We start from the raw sequence: 21,012 nt of genomic DNA, 5'->3' as shown, positions 1-21,012 counted from the left end.
TGCCAAGGTGACAGACATGATGCAGAAAGCTCTCTTTGACTTCCTGAAGCACAGGTTTGATGGGAGGTGAGAAACTCTGTCCTTCTCATGCTGCTTTGCCCATGTGTTATTAACATTTCAGTCAATTATTTTATTTTATTTTTTTAATGCCAGAGGGTTTGCTGCATGATCAAAGCTGAATTTCTGGCTTTGTGTCGCCACTGAAGAGTGGGACACAGCTGATGTGTTTCTAGGGGTGCACATATCTGCATTTCTGGGCTAGGATTTCTTAGTTTAACACAAGACTTCTGTCTCAGTGTCTTCCCAACACCTAAGAAAAATCACCTCTAAAATATTCCTTATATGAGATTTTATTTTGACTGCCCTAAGTAGGCAAAAATACTGAAAAGGGTGGTTGGAAGAATGAAATGCTGAGAAATAAAAAACACAGAAAAAGAATTGTAAGGAGGGTTCATCTTCAGCTGGAGCATTTCCTGGTGAGCTGCAGAGGATAATTTGGATTTCCTTGCTAGGAGCACTGGCTTGGTCCCTGGCATCACCTCAGTCCTTGTAGGTGTCTGCTGCATCTCTGGGATGTTCTGCCCTTCCCAGTTAGTTCAGGGTATTCCAGCTGGGAAAAGAAGCTGTTCTGGTAACACATAACACTAAGTCAGCTTTGAAATACCCAAACCACCAGGGCAGGGAAAATGATGTTCTCTAGAAGAGCTGGAGCAGGATTTATGGATTTTAGGAGTGAGGAGGTGGCAGTGCTGAACTGATCCCTAAACAGCTCAGAGAGAACGTTTAATGATCAACTTCTGTCCAAAGTATCTCCTCTCCTGGTCTGTTCTGAGCTGCTCAGCTCAAGTGATTTTCTGGAAGTCCTAACTCCATCAGCAGGATTGGCAGCTGGATCAGGTGGGAGGATGAAATTTCAGCAGTGGAGAGCTCAGTGCCACCAGCAGCCGGAGACCATTGATTTTAGCTCTGAGGAGCTCAGGAAAAAGCTTCTTCTTGGTCCTTCTGCCAACTTTTATGGCTTTGTGGGCTTTCTCCTCCCTCCCTTTTCTTTCTTCTTTCTTTCTTTCCATCTCTTCAGCAGTTTCGGGAGAGGTCCACGTTACCAAGAAAGGAGCTGAGTGTCCAAGGAAGAGCCTTTCCAAAGGCATCAGAGAGACCTGACTCCTTCCCTGCCTCTGAATTCCCTGGGCTTTGCCAGCTCCTTCCTTTGTAACTGCAAGCTCCCCTGCTGGCCAGTGAGCCCAAGACCCACAATCCATTCATTTCTATTTTAAACTCATTTTAACTTTTGGCCTCCATGTATGCATTTATTTATGTATTATGCAGAAAAATAACTGCACTTCTTTTTAACCCTGCAGCTGAAAATTCCACTTAGAGCTGCATAAATCTTATGTTCTGTGCAGAAGCTGCTGGTCATTCCCAGCTTGTTTTCTTTCCATTTTTCCCTGGCTCCTTGGCTCATCCCAGGCCTCCTAATTGGATTTTTCATGAAGGGATTGTGTGGTCTTTGCTTTGTAACATTTTGTGTCTTTCTAACTCACTGACTGATGAAGCAAATAAATCACCTGCCTTAAGTTAAAGAGGTGCAGTGAAGTTAAACTCGAGTTCAGGCAGCCCAGAGAGTTCCAGTTCCTTTTCTCCTGCTCATCCCAGCCCCTGGCACAGCTCCCTGTCAGCTGGGCTGGGTTTACTCCTGGTGTAACTCTGAGGGAAGGGGAAGTGCTGCTACATTGCAGCTCCCTCCTTCTGAGTGCCCCGAGCCTCACATAACTCACAGCATTTATGGCACTGTGTAAATTCATGCAGGAGATGAGTGAGCTGGGAGGAGGAAAGTTAATTAATGCACTAAGGAGAATAGCAGGAGCTCCATCCCAGGGCTCAGGGAATAGGAAATACATCCCAGTTACCCAGCACTTCTGTTAGGATTGTTCTTTAACGATGCCATAACTCATCTGGAAACGTGCCTGGGCGTGTTTGGTTGTGTTTGCCCTTTGGAATGGGCTGTGGCTGTGGAAAATGGGCTGTGGAAATCCCACTCCTGTGTCAGTGTGTGCTGTGCTCTCCTGCCAGGATATCCATAACCAGAGTGACAGCTGACATCTCCCTGGCCAAGAGGTCTGTGCTCAACAACCCCAGCAAGAGGGCGATCATTGAGCGCTCCAACACCAGGTCCAGCCTAGGTAAGGCCCTGGCACAGCTGGAACTCAGGCTGTGCTTACACACAGGGGCAGCTGTGGCTGCCCTGGCAGTGTCCCAGGCCAGGCTGGACAGAGCTTGAAGCACCCTGGGATGGTGGAAGGTGTCCCTGCCCTTGGCAGGGCGTGGATGAGATGGTTTTTTAGGTCCCTTCTAACTTGTGGGATTCCCAGTCTGAGCTGGAAGGGACCCACAGGATCATGGATCCAGCTCCTGGCCCAAAATCCCACCCTGAGCACCCCTGGAGCACTGTCCAAACCCTCCTGGAGCTCTGGCAGCCTTGGGAATGTGCCCATTCCCTGGGGAGCCTGGGCAGTGCCCAGCACCTCTGAGGGAAGAACCTTGCCCTGAAATCCAACCTGACCCTGCCCTGGCTCAGCTCCAGCCATTCCCAAGATCACAGCAGTTGTGCAGATTTAAATGTGTCTACAGCATTTTACTGCATAATCCTGAGCTGGCCTCTCAGCTCCTCCTCCTTCCCAGCCCTGTGCTTTTAATTCCACATCACAAGGAGCCAAAGAGCTTTCACTTGTCCAGCCAAGGAAATGTTATTCCTGACCCTGGGACCAGTTTTGTGTTTAATTTTGAGCAGTTACAGCTGAATTTTGCTGTCTGGCTGTGAGACTTTGGGTCCTGCTCCTCTCCTCAGTGTCAGGAGTGCTGGGGAGCAGTGGCCTGAGGAATTTTTAGTTGGACTCCATGATCTTGGAAGTCTTTTCCAACCTTGATGGTTCTGTGATTGTGTGATTCTTTCTTGCACAAGGGTGGAAATTTCTGTGTGTCACGTACATTCCAAAATCCTGCCCTCTGGGACACCTTCCCAGGATCTAAGAGGAGTTGGGTTTGGTAAAAAAAAGAACCCAAATTCCAAATCTCTGCCGTGCTGAGTGACTGCTTGCACTAGAGGTATAACAGATTATTTTATAGCAGTGCCATCAATTCACATGTGGAGTCTGTGACAGTAAGTGGGTGAGGGTATTTTTGTCCCAGTGGTTTCACCTGCTTTGTTTTCCTTTGCAGCTGAAGTGCAGAGTGAGATTGAAAGAATCTTTGAGCTGGCCAGGTCCTTACAGCTGGTTGTCCTGGATGCAGACACTATAAATCACCCTGCACAGCTTATCAAGACATCTCTAGCACCAATTATTGTCCATGTGAAGGTGTCCTCTCCAAAGGTAATTCCTCACCCTAAGATCCAGGAGGGAGCTGGAGGGCAGGGTGGGAATGGGCAGTGTGGAATGTGCACCTGAAAAGATGAAAAAGTGATATAATGTGCTGCTGGTGTGCTACAGTCCATCCAGCAATCCAGAAAATTCTGTATAAATATGATTTTCATGCTTCTCTATTGTCAGAAATAACTTAAGACTTAAAGTAGGATAAAGCAGAAGTGCATTTGAAATTTTTCAAGGGTTCAAACGTGATCCAGAGGGAAATGTTCCCAGTTCTCAGAGGAGTTATCAGAAAGGTTTGGGATATTCAAGGGCAATATTTTATGGTGAGCTTCTGTTCTTGGTAATCCCTCAGAGGGATGTCAGGCTGAGCTTTAGGGAGAAAAATGATCCTTGAACTCACCTTTTGCCCTTTCCTCCTGGCAGGTTCTGCAGCGACTGATCAAGTCCAGAGGGAAGTCACAAAGCAAACACTTGAACGTCCAGTTGGTGGCAGCTGATAAACTTGCACAATGCCCACCAGTAAGTACAGAGGAGAGGCTGAAGAACTCCTGCTTTGTGGAATTCTGATGATTCCTGCTGTGCTGATCCCTGTGCAGAGCTGGGTCCATCCTTTATCACTGCCTGGTGGTGCTCACACGGCCCTGCACTCGTGAGACACAAAGTGCTGCAGACTTTCATCCTGGTTATCTCCTGCCCCGGGTTTGTTTTGGTCTTTGGCAGGGTGACAGGGCAGGAATGACGTGGAGGGGACAACAAATGTGTTCGTTAGCAAGTTACATCATCTGTGGAGCTGCAGCTCCCAGAGGGACAAAGTCTGGGTTTGGAGAGGCCTCCCCTCACTGCACAGGGAGCGTGGGGAAAGGGAAAGGGGAGTGTGCAGGCATGTGAGCCCTGCTCCTGATCCTGCAGGCCATCCCAGACACCTCATCAGAGCACAGCTCCTGGTCAAAGATCCTGCCCCTCTCCTGGAGTCCTGAATTCCTGCTGATGGAGCAGAGGCCTGCAGGGCTCATGGGCAGGGTTGTGGGAGAGGCTCTGCAGGGATTTGGACAGGGCAGCTCAAACTTGCCTTTAGTTTTGAAAGCCACACCTGGTTTCTGGGACAGAGGCAGTGGAAATGGACTTGGATGGGGCTTTGTGTGGGATCCTGTGGGATATTGGGATGGGAGTGCAGAGTGCAGAGGTACCAGGGCAGTGACAGCTTCTCTGGGCAGCCTGTTCTTCTGCAGAGCTCAGCTGTGTTACATTTCTCACATGGGATTTCCTACTGAGTTGTGATCTCTTAAAATGCTGCTGGGTTATTCCTGTGAGCCATCCAGCTCCCACTAACTGTAATGTCCTGGAGAACAGAGTGATCCCTCTAAGACACATCCCTTCCCAGCTGCTGATGGGTGTTGGAACTGGAGTTGGAGCTGCCCCTGTTTGTGGTGTTTCCCCTGAGCTTACACACAGAACAGCCCTCTGCACGTGGTCCTGTGTGAAAGGTGTTTCCTCTGGCACCTGCACACAGAACCCTGGGCAGTTTCACAGCCTTTTTTTTTGCTCTTTATGCAGTGGTTTCCTCTTACTCAGCCTCACTTCACTGACATCAGCTGAAATGAGAGATGTTAGCAGAGAAGCTGTGGCTGCCCTGGCAGTGTCCCAGGCCAGGCTGGACAGGGCTTGAAGCACCCTGGGATAGTGGAAGGTGTCCCTGCCCTTGGCAGGGCGTGGATGAGATGGTTTTTTAGGTCCCTTCTAACTCGTGGGATTCCCAGATGCCATGAAATAATCCATGTGGGGTGCATTGGGGCACTTGGATTGTCCATCCCCAGATTTACTGAACTCTGCCTCAACACCCAGGCCTGGAATTGCATTCCAGTGCTGAAGGCAGCCAGGTGAGGCCCCACCTGGATCAGAAAAGCTTCTCCAAATGTCAGAGTCCCAGGTTTCAGCTGTGAACCCAGCCCTGCCCTGCCCAGGAGCTGCTCACAAACCAGCTCAGCACTTTGCACTGGTGATGGGAAGGAAGTGAGTGCTGACTTTGAGCTCTCCCAGAGAGGTGACAGTCTGGCTTGGCTTGAAATTAAAACTGGCCCATGGTTTAATTAAGTAGAAGTTCATTGCTAAGAGCAAAGGCACTGCTCCCTCTCTCCTGCTCTCTCTAGCAGCTCAGATTCCTGCAAGAGGAGAATTTGGAGTGTTGGTTTAAAGGGAAGGTCCTTGCACAGGATGCAGTCCTCACCGTGTTCCTCTGCTGAGAGGCAGCCATAAGGAATGAGCTGGTGCTGCATGTCTAGACATTGTAAAAATAGCTGTAAAAATAGCTGTCTCTTTGGGCATATTTGAGCTCAGGAACTGCTTTCATTATTAATTCCTTGCTAATCTGCCCCTGACACTGCTCGAGCCAGTGTTGGGCACTGCAGCGCCCAGGAATATTGCAGGGCTCCAGGAATATTGCAGGATACAGGAATATTGCAGGGCTCCAGGAATATTGCAGGGCTCCAGGAATATTGCAGGGCTCCAGGAATATTGCAGGATACAGGAACACTGCAGGATACAGGAATATTGCAGGATACAGGAATATTGCAGGGCTCCAGGAATATTGCAGGATACAGGAATATTGCAGGGCTCCAGGAATATTGCAGGGCTCCAAGAACATTGCAGGACACCAGGAATATTGCAGGGCTCCAGGAATATTGCAGGACACAGGAATATTGCAGGATACAGGAATATTGCAGGGTTCCAGGAATATTGCAGGGCTCCAGGAATGTTGCAGGACACAGGAATATTGCAGGGCTCCAGGAACTCCACTGCAGGAGCATGACAGGGCTCAAGGAAACACAAACTGTACAGCCTTACATCCACTGCTCATCAACAGTTCATCATGGCTGTTATTGTTTGAAACTTCTGAATTCATGTCCGTGCTAAGAGAGGGTACAAACCCCTCTGGTCTGTTTGACACAACCTAAAAAATACCTGAGATTACACAGCAGCAGAATTCAAGCGCTTTGGTTAATTAAAATATAATTAGGACATATCTACAAGCTGAAATTCTTCCTCCTCTCAGGTCCACAGTGGTTCTACAGCAAACCAAAAGAAATAGCAGAGGACAGTGGCCACGGATGAGCTCTTCAGGAAAGGCCACTTGTATCACTAGAGAGTCACCAGGAGCTTGCAGAACATCTTGCAGAGGAACTGCTTTGCTCCATGCCCCTCACAAACAGGGATCTCCCTCAAAGATGATTTCCTGCCAAATATGTGGAAACAGAACAGACCCAGCTGAGGGATGAGCAGAACTGTTAAATGCAGGAGAAAAGCTGAGTGTTTGGTTCTCTGTAGTTTATTTTCCATGTCACACACTGGAGTCAGGATCCTGCCAGGGCTGCAGCTCCTCCAGGCACAGCCTGAGAGGCTCCCAGTCCAGTCTTATTGTGCAGGGGAATATTCAGAGCATAAAGAGTCCTAAATCCAGTTTAATTCTTTATTGAAGAAAACATGTTGCACTCCCAAGTGCTTAATTTCCATCTTTTCCAAAGCAAAGTACATGCAAGCAAACCACATTATTTTATTTTCTAATTTAACTGTGGTTTAATTGATGACTTCTTCCACAAGTGAGTGATAAACTGGAATGTGTGGTGCATCAACATGTGGGTGAATAGCAAAAGAGTAAAAGCAGTAAATAAAGAAAGGAGCAAAAGAAGAGCAATAAACCCTGAACTGGACCAAGAGATGCAGTGTTGGGAATATTCTGATTAGAAGGAAACTCCTCCTTGCTGGCAGAGGAGGAAACTTTTCTCTGCCACGCTGGGAAGAGAGAATAAATGAAAAAAAGAAGAAAAAATGCTTTATTATTTTAAGTCTTATTTTGAGAGCTGTAAAAACAGGTGGAAGAGAGCAGCCTGTGGTTGATGCTGGCTGCCCTTTACACCCACAGCACCTGCACTTATTTGCCATTTCCTGTGCTGTTCTCACAGTATTTTGCAAAGTTCAGATTCGAGATGAGATAGGAAGTTGAACTGCTGAAAATAAGGCTGTGTTTCTCTCGAGGGGCTCTGCTGGTTCTGGCAGGCTGGAGGACAGGCAGGGATGGAGGTGGTTTCAGCCAGCACATGGAGGAGGTGTCTGGAGAATTCCCTGAGGCAGGAATGCTGCTGCTGTCAGGACTGCCTGCTGCCTTCACTGCTGTGGGAATGCTTTTAGGGGCATCAGCACTGGAAAGAAATAAATAAATTGAAGAGCTTTGTGCCCAGGAACAAAAGAGAGTTCATGCAACACCCAGGGACCGAGGGACGGTGTCCAGTGACTCCTGAGGGCTTTGGCTCTTGGTCACCTTCTAAAGCCATTTTCACTTGTACCATTTTCATTTCCAGCTACGGAATCATGGAATGGTTTGGGGTGGAAGGGACCTCAAACCTCATCCAGTCCCAGCCCTGCCACGGCAGGGACACCTCCCACTGTCCCAGGCTGCTCCAGCCCCGTCCAGCCTGGCCTGGGACACTGCCAGGGATCCAGGGGCAGCCACAGCTTCTCTGGGAATTCCATTCCAGGGGCTCCCCTCCCTCCCAGGCAGGAATTCCTCCCCAGTGTCCCATCCCTCCCTGCTGTGTTTCAGTGTGAATCCGTGCCCCCCCGTCCCTCCCTGCTGTTGCAGGAACCCCTCTCCATGCTTCCAGCTCCCTCCCCTCTGCCCCGCTCCGTGAACAACAGCTCCGAGGCTCGGCGTGATGAGCGCTGCTCGCCAGCCCCGCGTCCCCCGGCCGTGACCGCGTGTTGTCCCTGTGCCCAGGACATGTTTGACGTGATCCTGGACGAGAACCAGCTGGAGGACGCCTGCGAGCACCTGGCCGAGTACCTGGAGGCCTACTGGAGAGCCACGCACACGTCCAGCGCCGCGCCCATGACGCCCCTGCTGGGCAGGAGCCTGGGGCCCTCGGCGCTGTCCCCGTACCCCGCCGCCATCTCCGGCCTGCAGGTAGGAACGGGCCCCGGGGCCGCGGGCAGCCAGCAGGTGGGTCTGCTCCGTGCTCTGTCCAGTGTGCCAGGGGCTGTGCTGGCGCTGGCACCTGCTCTGTGAGCCGCTGCCAGCGCCAGCTCCGGGGGTGCAGCCAGGGAGGAGGCAGCTCCTCAGCGCGGCGCTGAGCGCTGGGAACGCTCTGCCTTTAGTGGGAGGTAAAATAAGCATCCATTTCCTAGCCAGCAGTCAGCTCTGTTACAATCCCTTTTATCCTGCCCTCGTAACTTCACCAAATATTCACTTTTGGGTGGAAAAGCTTGGTCTTTGAGTGTGAATAAAAGACTTTTTTTTTTTTTTTTTTTTACCCATTGAAAAAAATTGTGACCCTTTTTTTCCACAGGGATAGCTCAGACTCGGCTGAACTTTGACACTTCAATCGTGGCATGTAAATAGTCCTTAATGAGAAGTACGTGCTTTATTAAGTTTGAAACCAGAAATGTTTGGGGCTAATAACTGGGAATGCTTGAGGGGCTCAGGATTGCAGGGAGCTTTAAATCCTGCAAGTTTCAGTGTGTGGGGGACTCCAGGAGTGTCACTTGCTAATGTACTTCAGAAATAGAACTGAACAAATGACATTTAATGAATAATTCACCTGACAAATGTAACGTCTGCTCTGCTTGTGGAGTGTCTGGAAGCAGGTAACAGTTTTGGAGGAAATGACTGTTGTTTGGTGTTTTCAGTTAACATCCAGCTGGCTTTGCTGTGAGTGAGCTGCACTTCCCCGAAGGTGCTTAATTCCTGCACTCACCTTTCTAAAGCCCTGCTTGGTTTTACTGGGACCAGCAAGTCACTGTCTCCTGAGTGGCTGAATGCACAAGCACTGTTCTGTTACTAATAATAACATGCACATGTAAACTGTTGTTTCCATTTTCCACTTGCCTTAAAATTTCAGTTTTCCATCCCTTCATGCCAATAAAATACCATCTGCAGAACTTTCACCTCTTCAGTTTCATTTTGAGAACTGGGTGTATCCACAGAATTTTTTTCAGGCATTTATTTCTCTCTGATCAATGGACACCAGCAATAACTGTGAAATGTTGCTCCATTTACTTAGGGAAAACTCACACTGAAGATGAAAATCACCCCTGTGCAGTGGGCTGGCTGAAGGTATGCATCACTTAATCCCCACTTCACCCGAATTCCAAAGGGTTTCGGTGGGATCAATGGTGCTGGTGCTCTGCAGAGGGGTAAATTTCTCCCGGAGTGATCCATGCCCAACCAGAGCTGCAGGTTTTCCGTGCCACCAGGGTTCAGGCCCTGCTCTTTTCCATGGGTATCTCACAGTAGGGGCTTCCACCATCCCTGCTGTCCACGAGGAGGTTTTATGCTCGTTCAAACCTTTGAAGGATTTGCATCAGCTTTCACTGTGATGATGTTTGTGATAATTAAAAGGCACTCAGGCTAATTAAACTAGCAAAGGTGCTTGTGGTGCAGGAAGATTTTGTATTCCTTCTGCCCTTGGGAGACTGAGAAGCAAAAGCCCAAAGGCTACATAGCAGTGAGCCTGACAGAGGTGTGCTGGGATAGGCTGTCCCTGCTTCACCAAATCCACATTTGGGAGACTCCCATTTCTACCTGGCTGTGGCCTGGGCTTTGGTTTAGTGAGAACTGAAAGTTCTGCCTGAACTCCTGACTCGTGGAAGTCACGAGGGTCACGTTCCGTGGCACAGATCCAGAGCAGTCAGAGAGGGCACAGGTGGCAGGGCTGGCTCTGCCACACCTGAATCCTTGGGAACTGCCTTCCTTAAAGGAACAGCTCGATGCTGAGCTGAGGGGGAAGAGCAAATTTGATCTTTGCCTAGAAAAATATTTATTGCTCTGAGAAGCTGTGGCTGCCCCTGGATCCCTGGAAGTGTCCCAGGCCAGGTTGGATGGGGCTTGGACCAACCTGGGATAGTGGAAGGTGTCCCTGCTCATGGCAGGGGAAGGAATTAGGTGATCCTTAATTTCCTTTCCAATCCAAACCATCCTGGGATTCTCTAACTCCTTGGCACCAGTCGTTTGCCTCTGTGACTGGTTAGCTGTAAACACATCTAGCCTAATTTCAGTGCATGGATTCAAATCCTGTAGCTCAGCTTTTGAGGTTTGTGAGGATCACACAGCAGGATCAAAAGTTACCTGGGCCATCAGAGCCAAGTGTACCCAGCGCAGGCGTGTCCCGTGCTGACACCCGGGAGCTCAGCAGCCCTGGGATGAGCACACAGCCCAGGGAAGCAGGAAGGTTCCAGGAAAGCAGCAGGATGCAGCCCCAGAGGTGAATTCCCACAGGGAAGGCAGAGGGGTGAGCACAGAGTTAAAGCTACAATTGGTGAGGGGATTTTACATCCAAACTGCATTTGTGTCAGATAAACACAAGGATAATTCATCATGGAATCAAGGAACCACAGAATGGTTTGGGTTGGACAGGACCTTAAAGCCCATCCATGGGCAGGGAAACCTCCCACTGTCCCAGGCTGCTCCAAGCCCCAGTGTCCACCCTGGCCTTGGGCACTTCCAGGGATCCAGGGGCAGCCCCAGCTGCTCTGGGAATTCCAGCCCAGCCAGGAATTCCCAATTCCCAATCTCCCATCCATCCCTGCCCTCTGGCACTGGGAGCCATTCCCTGGCTCCTGTCCCTCCATCCCTTGACCCCAGTCCCTCTCCAGCTCTCCTGGAGCCCCTTCAGGCCCTGCAAGGGGCTCTGAGCTCTGCCTGGAGCCTTCCCTTCTCCAGGGGAACATTCCCAGGGCTCTGAGCTCTGCCTGGAGCCTTCCCTTCTCCAGGGGAACATTCCCAGGGCTCTGAGCTCTGCCTGGAGCCTTCCCTTCTCCAGGGGAACATTCCCAGGGCTCTGAGCTCTGCCTGGAGCCTTCTCCAGATGAACACCCCCATCCCTCCCAGCCTGCCTTCAATTTCTGAAGCACTTTACCATAATCCCCACTAAAACCTGGTGCTCAGAGGAGGATGGGGATCCCCTGGCTGGAGTTCTCCCCAGTATCTGGGGCTGAGGTTGCAGAGGGGCCCCTCGTTCAGGGCCCCTCTCCAGGAGCCTCCCTGGCAGCACCAGCCCCGAGCTGCAAGCACACACCCCCTGCTCCATCCCTGCCCCAGCCACAGCAGCCTTGGATATCAATTATTCAGGAAAGCAGTCGCCAGGCAGAGGCTGCAGCAGCAGGAGGAAGGTTTTGTATCCCAGAGAGCAGGGGCTGGAGTTTCAGCATGGAGTTTGTCCTGAGAGATGGGTGCTGATGCTCCTGAGAGGTTTAATGTGTGGTGAAAGTAAACAAAACGCTTGCTTTAGACTATTTCTTCACTGTGCCATTAACTGGCAAAAAAATACAAACTAATTCTGCTCATGTGACAAGTGATGGGCATTGTCATTATGGGAACGTGAGGAGAGCAAAGGCTTCTAATTAATAAATTATCTTAGGAAGGGATTTTCTGTCAACACATTTAAATACCGTGCTTCAGTTGAAAGAATTTATTATCCAATGATTTTAGCCTCCCCTTGGCTGCCTGCTGAGCAGCCCATCATTGGTGTGGTCATAGGAAGGGTTTTAAATGAGGCCCAGAGCTGCACCTTTAAAAACAACCCAATCAAACATCTTCAGATGTTTTCCAAAACCAGAAAAACGGACGCTTAGACATTCCCTAAGCAGAGTAGCAGCGTGAATGTTCTGTTCCTGATCAGAGAAAAGTGATAAATGCTGACTACATCAGCTCACTTTTCATGCTCGGTGTAATACTCAGCAGGGCGAGCTTCCCGCTCCAGGAACCAGAGCTGGCCCGCTCCCGGCCCCCGCAGCAGCCAGGCTCTGCTGGAAAATGAGAGCCAGGAGCTGCTGGAAGGGCTGGGCTGGGGCTGGGCAGAGCTGAGCTGGGGCAGCCCGGGTGTGGGTACTGACTGTGCCTCCTTTGGCCCCCGCAGAGCCAGCGCGGGAGGCACGGCGGCCACTCCGCGGAGAACTCTCCCCTCGAGCGCCGCAGCCTCGTGACCTCCGACGAGAACTACCACAACGAGAGGGCTCGCAAGAGCAGGAACCGCTTGTCTTCCAGTTCCCAGCACAGCCGAGAGCACTATCCCCTCGTGGAAGAGGAATTCTCTGACCCCTACCAGGACTCGTACAAGCCCCACCGCAACCGCGGCTCCCCCGGCGGATACAGCCACGACTCGCGGCACCGGCTCTGAGTCCTGGGGCTGGGGCACAACAGCATCCACCCGTTGGTACCTTGCCATAACGTAGCTAGGAGTAACAATTAGATCATGTTAATTTGGCAGGTGTGACGGTGACAACTGCAGTTGCACTCTGCTGTCATTGATGTTTGATTAGGGGGCAGCAAAACCCAGCCCGGCCCTTCCGTTTCTGCCCGATCATAGAGGTTGTTTTTTGGGATTATTTTTTGGGTTTAATACAGCATTTGCATTTATAGCCATATTTTTTTCTTGTCCTTAGGTATTAGACACATCCGTTTGTAATTTTGGGTACTTATCGAGGCACTTATAAAATAATTTCCTGTGCTGGAAATTCCAAATGACCAGTTCCAGTTGGAACCAATTTATAAACCAATTCCTGTTGGAATTTGGGTGAATTGACTGGAAAGTCGACGTGAGCATGTTGGGAAAAAAAAAAAAAAACAAACACAAAGAAAAATCTGAAAATTACAAACCACTGCAAGTCAGAAAGTCAGCTCCAGTATTTGTTTGCTGGGAGCTCAATTTCCATTTCAGGTTAGAGTAAAAGGATTTATTCTAACGATTTCTTTCCAGAATGGCTTTTTCAGACAAACCAAATGTAAACTCTCGAGAGTGCCAAATATCCCAAATTATTGCAGCAGTTACAAAACACTTCCCAGTTCCAAATTATTTTTAGACCTGGCATGAATGTTGCAGGCAAATGATTCTTGAGTTCAGCCAGTCCTGACAGTTTTGCTGGGACCAGCAGGGAGGAACTGCGGCAGGAGACGGGAAATAGGGACAGGAAAAGGAACAAACTCCATCGTTTGTGTGCTTGGAGGTTAGGAATAGTCTTTATTTTTTCCCACTCTTTTACCTGAATACAGCCAGAAGTCCCAAAATGGAACAGGAGTATAGAGGCATCAGATTTTTCTCCCATTTTTATCCTGCTTTTGAAATGGAAAACAATCCCCTCCTCCGACCCCGTGTGTCAAGTCCCTACATCCCAGTACCCCGAGTAGCTGCCCACGTGTTCCATCTTCCCAAATCCACCTCTGAATGTCTGACAATTCCAGCGGCGCACAAGAACTCTCCAGAAGATCCATTCCAGCCATGAAATCCAAGGGGAGGGAGTGGGCTTGTCCAGTCATCGGTGATGAACATTTCAAACAACATCTCCTTCAGAATTGCAATAAAAAGGGAACATCAGACACAAATCTGCTCCCAGGGAAGTGGTGGAGCTGATTCCAAGCTTTGGATTCCAAGAGCTGTGATAAATCCTTGGAGATATTGCTGCCTTACTTCCTACCAATCATTTCTTTCACCTGCTGATTCTTGAGTTCCTTCCAAGAGATGAATTTCTGTGGTTGGACCTTGTGTTTTACACCATCAGTGAAGCCTTAGATCCCATGGGATTGAAAATTGACCCCCATTGGCCATTTTGTGCAACCACTGGCATCTTCCAGCAGAGCCTCCCGAAATTCCCAGCGCACACATTCCCTGGAATTGACACCGTTACGATGCTGAACGTGCATTTGTTTATTGTCACAACTATTTTTGTTTTCTTCCCAAAATAAGGATCATTAACTTTTTTTATTTGCTTGTTTTCCTCCCAAAGCCTGCTGAACCCAGGCTTTGAAAGCATGTAGCACTGCAGGAATTTCTGGAATATTCCAGTTTCTTCTACTGGCAAAGACCACTGGTGTTTCCAGCATCCTGGAGTCTGATTATCCTCTTGAAGTTACTGGGAAAAGCAATCCATGTCCTTTGTGGGGCACCCAAACCTACACCCATCCCCACAGCATTAAAAGGGGGCAGACACCTGATTAATGAATCATTTTAATGACCCCACTGCCTAACAGGCAGCTGCAGCACCACTGGGTGATCCCAGTGGAGCAGATACCAGGGAAAATGGGGAAATCTCTGCATCCACTGGAGTCCCAGAGCTCTGCATGGATCTGCCAGACCTGATCCTGCCCAATTCCCTCTGGCTGCAGATGCCAGCGGAGCTCTGAGGCTGAGGGAGCGTGGCAGGACCTGGCACTGGCAGCTCCTGCAGGATTCTGTGCTGCAGCACAGGGGAGCATCCTCCAGGAGGTTCTCCAGCCCTTTTTCCGTGTCCAGCACACAGAGAGGACAGAGGAGGCCTTGGGTGACCCCTTCTTCTCTGAGCTTTCCTTGTTTGTGCTTTGAAGTCCTGAGAAGCTGTAGAGCCCTGGGCAGCAGCTGCTTCTCTTTATTCTGCACTAGATTAGGGATCAGCTCGTTAACTGCTTGAGGAGATTTGCATATTTGCAGTCAGATATTTCCTAGAGCCTTTTGGAGCCTTGTTTTCAGTCTTCCATGTCACCCCAGGCCAGGGAAGGATCCCCAGCCACCACGCTCTGCACAATCCATCACCTGAACATCTCAAGTGCCAAAACGACTTGGGTTTGACAAAAACAAACGTGTGAGGGAAGTCAGGGATGGGCCTGAGGTCCTTTATTCCGTGGGGTTAAGCTGCCTTCACTCCTGGGTGTCCTGAGCTTCTCCCAGAGCCCATTCCATTGGGATCAAAGGAACCAGGGGCCCTGCAGGTCCCCGTCCTTGCTGGGGTGTTGAATTCTTTGGAAAGAGATATTCCTGAAGTACAAATACACCAGCCAGGCTGGGAGACTCTTCATTTACTGCAGATACTATGGGCAGTGTTTGTTTGAAGAAGGGATTTCTGTTCAGGACACAGAAAGGAGTGGAAGCTGTGCTGGGGATCAGGATTGGTAATTCCTGGTGGGATTCCAGCTCTGTTGTGGTTTAGTTGAAATTGTGGAGTTCATGTGTTCCTGACTGAAGCAATCCAGCCCCATTCTCCAGTCCTCACATCATTTCTTGTTGTTAAAATAATACTAAAGACCAGAGCTCTGTTCTGAGCTCTGGCAGGAACAGAGGTTTTAGAAATGTTTATAAAACAGGGAGTTTTTTAAAGTTTTGTTGTTACCCATATTTCTCATTCAGACACTTAGGGATTAACAAAGATTTAACCAATCAAGGTGATAACAACAATCTCTAAAGAGAAAATTGAGCACGTTCTTATGTCTGGGAATCAATTATTTTAATTGTTAACCTTTGAATTTCAAATACTTTCTCCCTGGAGTTGTATTTAACATGTACAGATTCTTTTCCTGATGCCAAACATTTCTCCCATGGGATGTGCAACTCACAGCTGCTGATATTTGTAACTTCAGTTTGATGCCAAATCTTCTGAATTCAGTTTGGTCTCAGCACCACAGAATTCCCTGGAGCATCCAGACTCTCCTGTCTTTACTGACTTCACCATTCTAAAACAATATTGTTATTCCTGTTCACAGCACACTGATTTGGGTAAGTCAGGGGTTCTGACACTCCTTTTTTCTTTAATAATCCATTAAATGTGTCCTCTGCTGTCTTTTCTTTCACAGGTTCAGTACCTCTGAAACTTGTCCTTGATCCCACATTCCTGATTTTTTTTTTTAAAGGCAAAATAATTGGAGACTACACGTGACAAAATCAGATGCGTGTTTTATAAAATGCCATTTATACAAAACTGGGTTTGCTCCTAAAAATGTGCATTTTAAAATCAAGTTCTGTTATCCCTGCTGGTGCCAGTCCAGGTTTGGATCCCTGGAATTCTGCTGCCATGTATTTTGTTGGAGTTGCCTCTCATTCCCTCAAATATTAGTCTTACAAAGGCTGCAGGATCCTGTAATGCAGCCAAGCTTAACTCTGGGGAAATGGGAGTTTAAATGATCCTAAAAGAGAGTGTGGTGTCGTTCTAAGAGGCATTTGAATAACCTTGGTGAGGTTGTTACCAAGCCCAGTTTATTTTATATAGAAAAATAAAGGCGTATCTTTAAAAAAAAAAAGAGAAATTTTAATAAAGTTGTAAAATATATGTAAGGAATTAACTCAGAGAAAGAGGTGAAAATGCTACTTAGGAGTGACATTTCAAATTTCTTTCACTGTGTGTGAAATCCACTCAAGAAGGAGAAATATTGTGATTAGATCCATCCAGAGAATTTGGGGAGGAGGTGGAATCACTTCAGATGTTACCGAGCGTCACTCCTTTATTCCTTTGGAACAGCAGCCTTGGCTTGGGCTCAGGATGGTTTATGGACCTGCCTCGGGAATTTGGGAAACCAAATTCCTTGGCAGTGACACCAAACCCCTGTCGTGTCCAAGAGCAGGGTCTGCCCAGCAAAGGCAGCTCCTGGCCCTCCCCTGCCTTAGCAGTCTTGCCTGAAAACCAAGCTGTAATTAAGTGGGACATCCCCGTGTGAGATCTGCTCTGCAGCAGAGCTCAGAGCTCTCTCTTCTGCCAACGGTGTGACAACAGAGCAAGGGAAAAGAAGCACATTTGTAATAGCACAAATTTACAATAATTCCACTCCTGCGTCTGGCATCGTGTTTTTGGAACCAAGGGGAGATTTCTGACCCAGCATCAGTGGATTTATTGCATTTTTGATCTGTTTACTCGCTGCCTGATACTTCAGCAGTTGATTTTGGCATTTTGCACGTGGGATTGATTTTTCAATAACTTGTATCCCTTCCATATTAATTACTTAATGACAACAAAAAGAACCTTTTCAAATCACAAAGCCCACTGCATTCATTTCTGCTGATTTCCTCCTGGAATCTGGAATCACGTGAATAACTTTAATTTTGGCCAATGTGTAGATCTGGGATGTGACAGCAGCAGCCCAAGGTCGGGAATTAAAACACTCCCAGGAAATGTTTGTGGGGATACAGAGCTTGGAGGGGGGGAGGGAGGAGTCACAGCACCCAAAATTCCCAAGAATTCCCTGCAGACCTGAAGGGAGGTGAGGTTAAGGAACTGTGTGTTTGGGATTGGGACACACCTGACTGATTCCCTCCCGGGGCAGACAGGGAGGGTCAGGCCAGCAAAATGCAGATTGTGTGCAAGCAGAGCGGGGAGAGCGTTGGGATCTGCCATTCCAGCTGCACACTCCAGACCTTGGGCTTCTCAGATCCTGGAAAAATCTCTGTTTCTCAGCCAAACTGGTTCCCAGGGAGAGCCTGGCAGCGCTGCCTCGCTGGGAGCCAGTTCAGAGCCACACTGGTGAAGACTTTACTGCCTTTACTGGGACAGAGCCACCCCAAATTTGTGTTTTCTGCTGATTTTCCCTTTGTTTTGCCCTCTAGACCCCGTGTGTGTAGCACCTGACCAGGCATGTGGGTACCATATACTATGCAATGTGTACAGTGGTGCATGCTCTGCTCTCCCTCTGCTTTTAGTGGCTTTCAAAGAAAACTACAAAAATTGGAAAAATGAGAAAAAAAAAAAAAAAAAAGAAAAGGAAAAAAAAAAAAAAAAGTGGTGTTATTTTTGTGACCAGGATCATGCAGACTGCATGCTCATAGTATCCTCATTTCTATGGATTCGTTTTCTGGAATTTAGATGTACAAAGATGAACTGCATTACAATAACTTTTCTACAATAAATGAACAAAACTACCAAGCGTTTAAAAGTCTGTCCAGTCTTTTTGTGTCCTGCACTAAGATTGGGAAGATGCTCGGGAGAAACCCGGAGTCCTGTGGCATTTTTGTTGTTTGCCAATAGTTTTTGGCAGCAGCCTCACGTGTTGCGTTTTGAGGAAAATTTAATGAGGTTCTGAAGAAGGAGATGCATCTGCTCTGCGAAATAAATGATGTTTATTTTTGTAACGAGCTTAAATAGCTGTGACCCAGAAGTACAAAAATACAGATAATTCCTGCTGATCCAGCAGGGAATGAGGTAGTGGCAGCCAACTGCTCCTTTGAAGGATTCTCGGGAATGTTCAGGGGGTTGGAGCTGGTCCTTGGTGGGATCTCCCACTCGGTTAGAATTGGTTCCTAGGCAGGAACAAGGGGCAGAATGATGGGAGGGATTAAGGATTGGATAATTAAAAGATAATTAATAGTTTAGCACAGACTGGTGATGGTTGGCAAAGACCTCCAAGGCCATCGAGTCCAGCTGTGACTGACCCCACCTTGTCACCAGCCCAGAGCCAGGAGTGCCACCTCCAGCCATTTATTTTATCTTGGAAAACTGAAAGCACGGGAAGATGCTGCCTCTGGCAGAGAGTTCCAGCCTCCTCTTCCCAAAAAGGAGAAACAGGAACCAGCAACCTCCTGGAGATGCTGTGAGCACCCAAACCTTACCTTGGAGGGACGGGGGCACGTTGGCCAGGTGAGCTGCACGGTGCACTTACACCCCTCAGGCAGGTCTTAAAGCTCTTAAAAATCTTTTAATAGGATTTTCTTGGCTGTGTGTTCAAAATCAGATCTTAACACATGAGTTTTCATCTAAGCCGCTGATGAAAAGCAGAAGGGCTTTCAAATAAATATAAATGAGGAAAAAAAAAAAGGCTTTTGTGTGTTTTTGTATGATCCTAGGGGTTAAAATTTCTTAAGCTGCTTAAGTTGTCTGTGTCCTGGGGAAGGGGCTGGAGCCCCAGGAGTGGCTGAGGGAGCTGGAAAATTCCTGAGGGAGCTGGGAAGGGGCTGGAGAATTCCTGAGGGAGCTGGGAAGGGCTGGGGAATTCCTGAGGGAGCTGGGAAGGGCTGGAGAATTCCTGAGGGAGCTGGGAAGGGGCTCAGGCTGGAGCAAAGGAGGATGCAGAGGGATCTTTTCCCTCTCTGGAATTCCCTGCCAGGAGGGGACAGCCGGGGGGGTCGGGCTCTGCTGCCAGGGAACAGGGACAGGAGGAGAGGGAACGGCCTCAGGGTGGAATTTGGGGAAATTCCTTCAGGAAAAGGTGCTCAGGTGGAGCCCCCATCCCTGCCGGGATTCCAGAGTGGATGTGGCACTTGGGGACATGGGGCAGTGCTGGGAATGGTTGGACTCAAATATCTTGGAGGCCTTTTCCAACCTCAGCCATCCCATATTCTCTCAGTTTGGGTTTTTTCCTGCACAGAAGCATTTCCGTGGTGAAATCCTTCTGTCGGCATTCGAAGCACTTCCCCAGCACAGACTCCCTGACCCTGTCTGTGCTGCAGCTGGAACAGAACGTACACGACCCGAAGAAACCCTCCCAGCCTTCCAGGAGGGAATTGCGGGGCTGTACCCGCCCTGCCCGCTGGAATGCTTTCCTAGAAAGCTTCCAGCAGCACTGGGAAGCTCACCTTAGCCCATAAAAAACAGCAGTACTATCCAGGTTCAACCAGGAGAAAACCCAAACAAATGACAGGGGCGGGGGAAACCTCAGAGTTTTTTATTTAAATGATCAGAATAAACGCTTTAATTGAACTTTGGTAGCTCTCCCACAGCTGTGCGGACACCGAACCCTGCCCCGAGCCCAGGAGAGCTGAGGCCAGAAAAGAACCCTTCTGAAATTCCAAGCTGAGGACCGGCAGAAAGGGGGATAATTGCCAGCTAATGAATAATTAACGCCATTGCAGGCTGGATGCTGAACTTGTGGGGTGTTTTACACCGGAGGAGCTGCTTCCTTTCCCTGCGGGTCACCCGCAGTGCCAGGACCCAGAGCTGTGGCACCGGCATGGACTGGAACAGTGTCAGGATATTTCTCTTCTTAAACTGTTCAGGATATTTCTCTTCCTAAACTGTTCAGGGCCATGAATTCCCCTCCGGAGCAACAGGAAACACGCAAGTCTCTGGACACAGAAAATTGGAGATTACTCTGGCCTTGCTGCTTTGGTTCCGGACCAGCAGGGACAATTAAACGTGAGAAGCTGCTGTGGGAATAAAAGCTGCTTGAAGGGAAGATGAAAAACGTCTGGAATAAGAAAGGAGATTTCATGTCCCATCCCTGGCAGTGTCCAAGGCCAGCTTGGGGCTTGGAGCACCCTGGCACAGTGGAAGGTGTTCCTGCCCATGGCAGCGGAAGGAATTTAGGTGTCAGGTGTTGGTTTTCTTAGTTTTTACAGAGATGGGGTAACTGAGAGGCGTTTTAAAAGATTTTATTCTATTATTAGTTTTGATGAATAGTGAGACACAAGAGATGTAAAAGCTTATTCTATTCATCACCCAAATCACAAATTATTACAGTCAGGTGCAGGACGAGTGAGAAGGCAAATACCCCATGTCTTGTCTCACAGCCACACAGCTGTGCACAACCTTACTATTGCCTGGGATTTCCAAATCCCTGAGGATTTAAACTCGGTGGAGGGTTTGGACAGAGAAATTTATCTCAGGGAAGAGAAGGCTCTGGGCAGATCTTAGAGCCCATTCCAGTGCCAAAAGTGCCCTTATGCAAACTCTCCCCTTATGCTCTCTGGGGAGCAACTTCACCCACGTTACTCCCGAGTTTTCCTCAGAGCACCAAGTTTTAACAAGGAAAAGTGAATGTACTTTCTTCACAAGCTGCAGCCAGCCTGGGAGGGCCGGGGGTGTTCCCCTGGAGAAGGGAAGGATCCAGGGAGAGCTCCGAGCCTCTCCCAGCGCCTAAAGCGGCTCCAGGAGAGCTGGAGTGGCGCTTGGGACGAAAGCTGGAGGGACAGCACACGGAGGAACGGTTTAAACCTGA

General features: G+C 48.8%; 1 protein-coding gene across 5 annotated transcripts in view; it reads left to right on the top strand.

Annotated features, from left to right (window-relative positions):
- Positions 1-16,392, top strand: part of CACNB4 (calcium voltage-gated channel auxiliary subunit beta 4) — an 86,254-nt gene extending 69,862 nt beyond the window's left edge. Inside the window, exons 9-15 of one of the 5 annotated variants that reach the window (XR_008431912.1) lie at positions 8-66; positions 2,071-2,180; positions 3,217-3,368; positions 3,789-3,884; positions 8,134-8,319; positions 8,702-8,767; positions 9,042-9,329. Coding sequence is in view for 4 of the 5 variants with exons in the window: in XM_053948155.1 (XP_053804130.1) it covers positions 8-66; positions 2,071-2,180; positions 3,217-3,368; positions 3,789-3,884; positions 8,134-8,319; positions 12,269-12,529 (864 nt within the window). In the remaining variant the exon portion in view is untranslated. Of the gene's footprint in view, positions 1-7; positions 67-2,070; positions 2,181-3,216; positions 3,369-3,788; positions 3,885-8,133; positions 8,320-8,701; positions 9,330-9,415; positions 9,469-12,268 lie in introns of those variants that run through there. The other 4 variants (XM_053948151.1, XM_053948154.1, XM_053948155.1 and 1 more) reach the window with 4 other exon arrangements.
- Positions 16,393-21,012: the final 4,620 nt, after the last annotated feature.

This window comes from Vidua chalybeata, chromosome 7, assembly GCF_026979565.1.
Source record: "Vidua chalybeata isolate OUT-0048 chromosome 7, bVidCha1 merged haplotype, whole genome shotgun sequence".
Taxonomy (NCBI): Eukaryota; Metazoa; Chordata; class Aves; order Passeriformes; family Viduidae; genus Vidua; species Vidua chalybeata.
This window is presented reverse-complemented; position numbering and strand designations above follow the sequence as displayed.